The 5,082-nt window shown below is 51.2% G+C and overlaps 1 protein-coding gene across 1 annotated transcript; it reads left to right on the top strand.

Annotated features, from left to right (window-relative positions):
• Positions 1-202: 202 nt before the first annotated feature.
• On the top strand, positions 203-4,758 carry LOC144944697 (transcription factor Sox-11-like). The gene has a single exon (XM_078873059.1). The coding sequence runs from the start codon at positions 586-588 to the stop codon at positions 1,810-1,812; it is 1,227 nt and encodes a 408-aa protein (XP_078729185.1). The 5' UTR covers positions 203-585; the 3' UTR covers positions 1,813-4,758.
• Positions 4,759-5,082: the final 324 nt, after the last annotated feature.

The following is a 5,082-nucleotide window of genomic DNA, read 5'->3' as shown; positions in this document are numbered from 1 at the left end:
CAACCCCCTCCACCTCTCCTCCACTTACCCCATTCGCAGCTGCTGATTGGCGAACACTGGAGAGTGGGGGGAGAGGCGTTCTAACCAATGGGATGTGAGTGGGGCGTGGCCTCGCCGTTCTGAGGGCGTGGCTTACATGCTTGGGGAGGGACTTGTGTTTCGCGGTAACGTCACCGAGCTGAGCCTCCTATAAAAACGGAGCGCAGCGCAATCGAGGCAGTGAGTTGAGAGGCGCCCACGTGTTTGGCGGTGTTTATACACCGCGGTGCCTGGCTTTAAAGCTACCCCCCGCCGCACCGAAGATAAAGTGATTCTCAGTATTATTATTTTATATATATACCCCAACGGCAAACTAAATCCATTCCTGGATGTCTCATTCGCGGTGAAAAGAAAATGTAGCTACATTCGTACCGTGCGATAATACATCCCAATCGGAACTCTATGGCTAAGGACACGTAAAGAAGCGGGGGGGCGGTGGGTTCGGTATTTAGCCGCCGTGCACGTAGACGCGACTGCACTGCTGCGCGAGGTTGTCGGGGGTTGGTGGGGTGGTGGGGTGGGGGGAAACCTTGCGGCTGAGCGAGCATGGTGCTGCACGCCTCTGGGCTCCCAAGCAGCGCTGACGACTGCCTGTCCGCCGCCGAGATGAGCGACTCGGAGGGGAGCGACCTGGAGCCGGGCTACTGCATGCCGCCGTCCCCGGCTCGCGTCGCCGACACTGCCGGCGCTGTTGGCTCGGCGCTGGGTGGTGGTGGTGGTGGTGCCGCCTCGGGCAGCGGCAACGGCGGCCAGCCGGACTGGTGCAAGACGGCGAACGGGCACATCAAGCGGCCCATGAACGCCTTCATGGTGTGGTCACAGATCGAGCGGCGCAAGATCATGATGGAGTCGCCCGACGTGCACAACGCGGAGATCTCCAAGAGGCTGGGCCGCCGCTGGAAGCAGCTCAAGGACTGCGAGAAGGTCCCCTTCATGCGGGAGGCGGAACGCCTGCGCCTCAAGCACATGGCCGACTACCCGGACTATAAGTACCGGCCCCGCAAGAAAGCCAAGACTCCCGGCGGAGGGGGAGCGGCGGGAGGCTGTGCTGCTGCTGCTGCCGGCGCGGGGCCCTTGTCCCCGCAGGAGAAGCCGCCCAAGTCGAGCAAGAAGGGCGAGCCGGCAAAGCGCAGCGGCGGCGGCGGCTCTGGTGGCAAATCCAAGGCGCATAAGCTGCCGCCACACCTGCGGGCACCCTCGGGCGGCCGTGGTCTCAAGACGGTGTCCACCAAGACGGTGCGGGACCTGCTGGCGCCTCCACAAGCCCGGCACCACCACCATCATCAGCAGCTCGGCAACCATCACCAGCACTCGTCCAGTCAGCCCACGTCCCCCGCCGCGGTGCCGCCCAGCCCGACGCTGAGCAGCGGATCTGCGGAGGGCCGCGAGTCCGCGAGCTTCTACGAGGACATCTCGGGCGTGCGAGTGACGACCATCAAGATCGAGCCCGGCACCGTCTCGCCGTCCGTGGTGCCCTCCGTCTCGGCGCCGATGGCCACGATGCTTTCGTCCGGAGGGGCCGGAGGAGCAGCGGGAGGGATGGACGACTCGATCCTGGACTTTGCGCTGAGCGCGTCCGAGCGGGGCGAGCTGCAGCTGCAGACGCTGGGCAGTATCGGCCTCTCCACGCTCGACCGAGACATCGACTCGCTAAGTGACGGCAGTTCTGCGTCTCACTTCGATTTTCCAGACTATTGCACCCCGGAGGTGAGCGAGCTCATCTCGGGTGACTGGTTCGAATCGAGCATCACCAACATGGTCTTCACGTACTGACCGCCCCCCCCCCCTCTTACCCCCTAACCGAGCAAGCGAGAGGGCCACCCTGGACTTGCCGGTCTCTTCTTGTGACATGCGCTCGACAAGGATGAGTTTTGTGGAGGGGAGAGGGTGGGAGATGATCGCGCGGATCGTCTCGGAAGAGTGAGTGAGTGTGCGAGCCAAGACGAGGCTCGATCACTTCAAAGTATTTGAGACTTAAATATTTTTTTGTTTTTTTTTATACGAATATAAATTGAGTTGACTGATTTCAAAACCCAGCTTTACCAGCATTGTGCATTGGTCGCGCTGACTTTCTCCGGCCCCCAATATTTTTTTTTCCGATGGGAGATGCAGAGAACGCGAGTGAGAGAGAGAGAGCTGTCACTCGTTAAAGGAGTCTGGAAGATGACCCACCAAGGGAATCTATCCAAAGCCGCGGTTTCCTCTGCCACACTCGGGAGGTTTAAATTCCACGGTTGGAATCCTCTACCTGCCTTTTTGGACACACCAGGAGCTTCTTCAGCAAGTCCGCATGCTACCAATATTGATACCGCAATAGCCGATAAGTCCAAAATAACGCTTGGTTAACCATGAGTCTGTCTACCGAGTCCGTGAAAAGTGTATTTATACTGTATTTACATTGTAGCTGGACTGCATTGACATTAACTTAACGACGAAGGGGGGCGGGGGGAGGGTTTTTATAGGTGTGTTTAAATTGCCTTGTGTTAAAAAACAGACCGTGCTCGATGATGATTTAGTTTCATTAGTTTGCGGATAAGGCGAACAAGGTTGTGAGGATGATGATGATGGCAGCGTGCAAAACGCCGCGGCGAGGAGGGATTAGGATGGCGACTCGAGACATATTTGAGGATGAGGAGTGGGGGGGGAGAATGCACGGCATATATGCTTGTAGATAATTATATCCATTGTGCGGTTGAGAGACGGGTTTTATCTTTAGACCCATGGTCGGGGTGGCGGAGTGGGAGGGATGGATTTAGGGAGGAGGGTTTGGGTTTTAGTAAGCGCGTTTTTTTCGTACAGATGTCTTCTCTCTGCGTTGCCATCCAAGACGTGCACCACTAGGTGGCCCTATCTCTAAACCAACAGAAACTCACTCCCCAACACGTTCATTTTGTGGTTACAATTGAGAATTACCCCGTCCGTGCGTGCGTCCATTCGCTCACTGACTGTTGATTTTTGTTGTTACTGTTGCTTGTTTTAAGTGTACGGTTGAGAGAGGGGGAGGGGAGGTATTTTGGTTGGAGGTTTTTTTTTCTTCTATGGATTTAAATGTACATATATAAACAATATAACAGCACCTGCCTGTCGGAAACACATTTGGAACAACAAATGACCACGTCCACGTAAAAGGGCTTGATTCTATTTGCAGTACAGAGTTTTTTCTTATACGTCATTTCGATCGAAAACTTTGTACAAAGATTTATTTTCTCTATGTATTTTTGTATAAAAAAAGAGTAAAACAAAAATCGTATTCAGAACTCGCGCCCTTTCTTTTTCCTTTTCGATGTTTTTGAGGATTGTCTCATAGGCGCGTGTTTACATTTTTGCCAATACTCGGCATGCGTGCTAATGGTAAAGCAATGCTCCATCTCACCACGCATATAAACTGTATCGCTTAATGTGTTGTTATTTAAAGGGTTACACGGTGACGATGTATTTATGGTTATGAAGATTACAATCTAGTTGAGAAAAAAAACGTGAAATCGTGGCTAGCGGTAGTAAAAAAAACGAGTTTGTGAAATGTACGAGTTTAGACGACGATAGTGCCGTTTTTTTCTTGTTCTTGACATGCTTATCGGTGGTGTACGGTTGACATTGCCATTTGTGTATCTTTTTTGATACTTAAAACTCACACAAGCGCATACGGTTCATAATAAATGATCTCACCAGCTGTTTCTGTTACCAGCCTGTGCAATATACGCCCGATTTTGCGAGCCTTGTAAGCGAGCAGAACGCCTGTGTGTACATTATACAGCGTGTTAGAGACGGCGTCAGCTGGATCTGAAACATGAGCCCTGTAAAATGTGAGCACTTGCGTTCACGATTTTGAGTGCATTGAGCCTCTCTCCGCCTCAAGGACTTTTGATCAATTAAAATTGAAAAACTTTGCATAACAGACTGGTAACGCGCTTCTCTGTTCGCTACCCTGAGTGTCTCGTGGACTTTTATATGCCCCCCCCCCGGGACCCCCCCCCCCCACTACTGCGCGGCTTTAAAAAGGTTGGGGAAAAAAACCTTTTTCAGTTGCTTTTATCTTGCTCCGCCTTTATACGAGGCTATGGCAGTGAACAATGCTGCATCAATGAGATAAACGTGGACTTATATTTCAAACGCTGAATTTTTAAATGTCTCGCAAGAAACCTTCATCAATTCGAGACCTCTATTTTATAACGTGGAAGCGTTGCCTCTGCACTCGGCCTCCTGCCGATAATGTATCTGTTCGCCGTCGCATTTTTTTAATGTAAATAAAATTACGGTAATGTAATATTTCACGTGAACGCTCACAGGACGAAACACCGGAATGTAGGTCACTTGGCAAAAAAACAACTCGCCGCTCTTACACTTATGGCTCGAGTTCAAATCTTGGGCATCATCGATTCAAATCGAAATGAATCATTCTTACTGGAAAAATCGGTACCGTCGTGTGGTCATTACTCGATGGGAAGTCTGCAGTGGATTGGCTAAGGTCACCATCAAACGGCAAGGTCTTCAACCCGATGTGTGGGCAGTTCTTACTCCGAACCGTTAATTGTACGGGTGAGTCAAATTACCAACAAATGAGAATGTAATTGACAATGTACAGTATATAATTTACATTGGTGCAATCTATGCAGAGGTCCACAGGCGTGGGATTGACCTGTTTTACATAGAAAAATGCATGTTTCATGAACTATACTGTGCAGTAAATTTATTAAAACGTGCCATTTTAATCTTTAAAAACGAACCAGCATCTCGATATGTAATTTTATCAATATTTAAAGCCACCGAATAAACAAAAAAACGTGTCCTCCATGCATTGAATGTGCTGTCACAAGGCATCGGTACACCAATGGGTTGTTCAGTGTTCATCATTGGCCATGTTCAACCCACTGCTGAATGAAGGTCCCCTCCCCAAGCCGTCTCCATCTCAAGGTCCTCCATCTAGCTCTTGCAACGAGCTGTTTTCATCGCTCCGTCTCCATGGTTGGCGTCCTCTCTCGAGCGGGTCTTTCTCCTTGTCCTTGAATGAAGCTACCGGCCCATCACCCAACCCTACTACTCGGG

This window comes from Lampetra fluviatilis, chromosome 2 (assembly GCF_964198595.1).
Source record: "Lampetra fluviatilis chromosome 2, kcLamFluv1.1, whole genome shotgun sequence".
NCBI lineage: Eukaryota > Metazoa > Chordata > Hyperoartia > Petromyzontiformes > Petromyzontidae > Lampetra > Lampetra fluviatilis.
This window is presented reverse-complemented; position numbering and strand designations above follow the sequence as displayed.

Excerpts from the sequence above, each read along its gene's own strand:
- LOC144944697 (XM_078873059.1), top strand. The coding sequence starts at position 586 with ATGGTGCTGCACGCCTCTGGGCTCCCAAGCAGCGCTGACGACTGCCTG.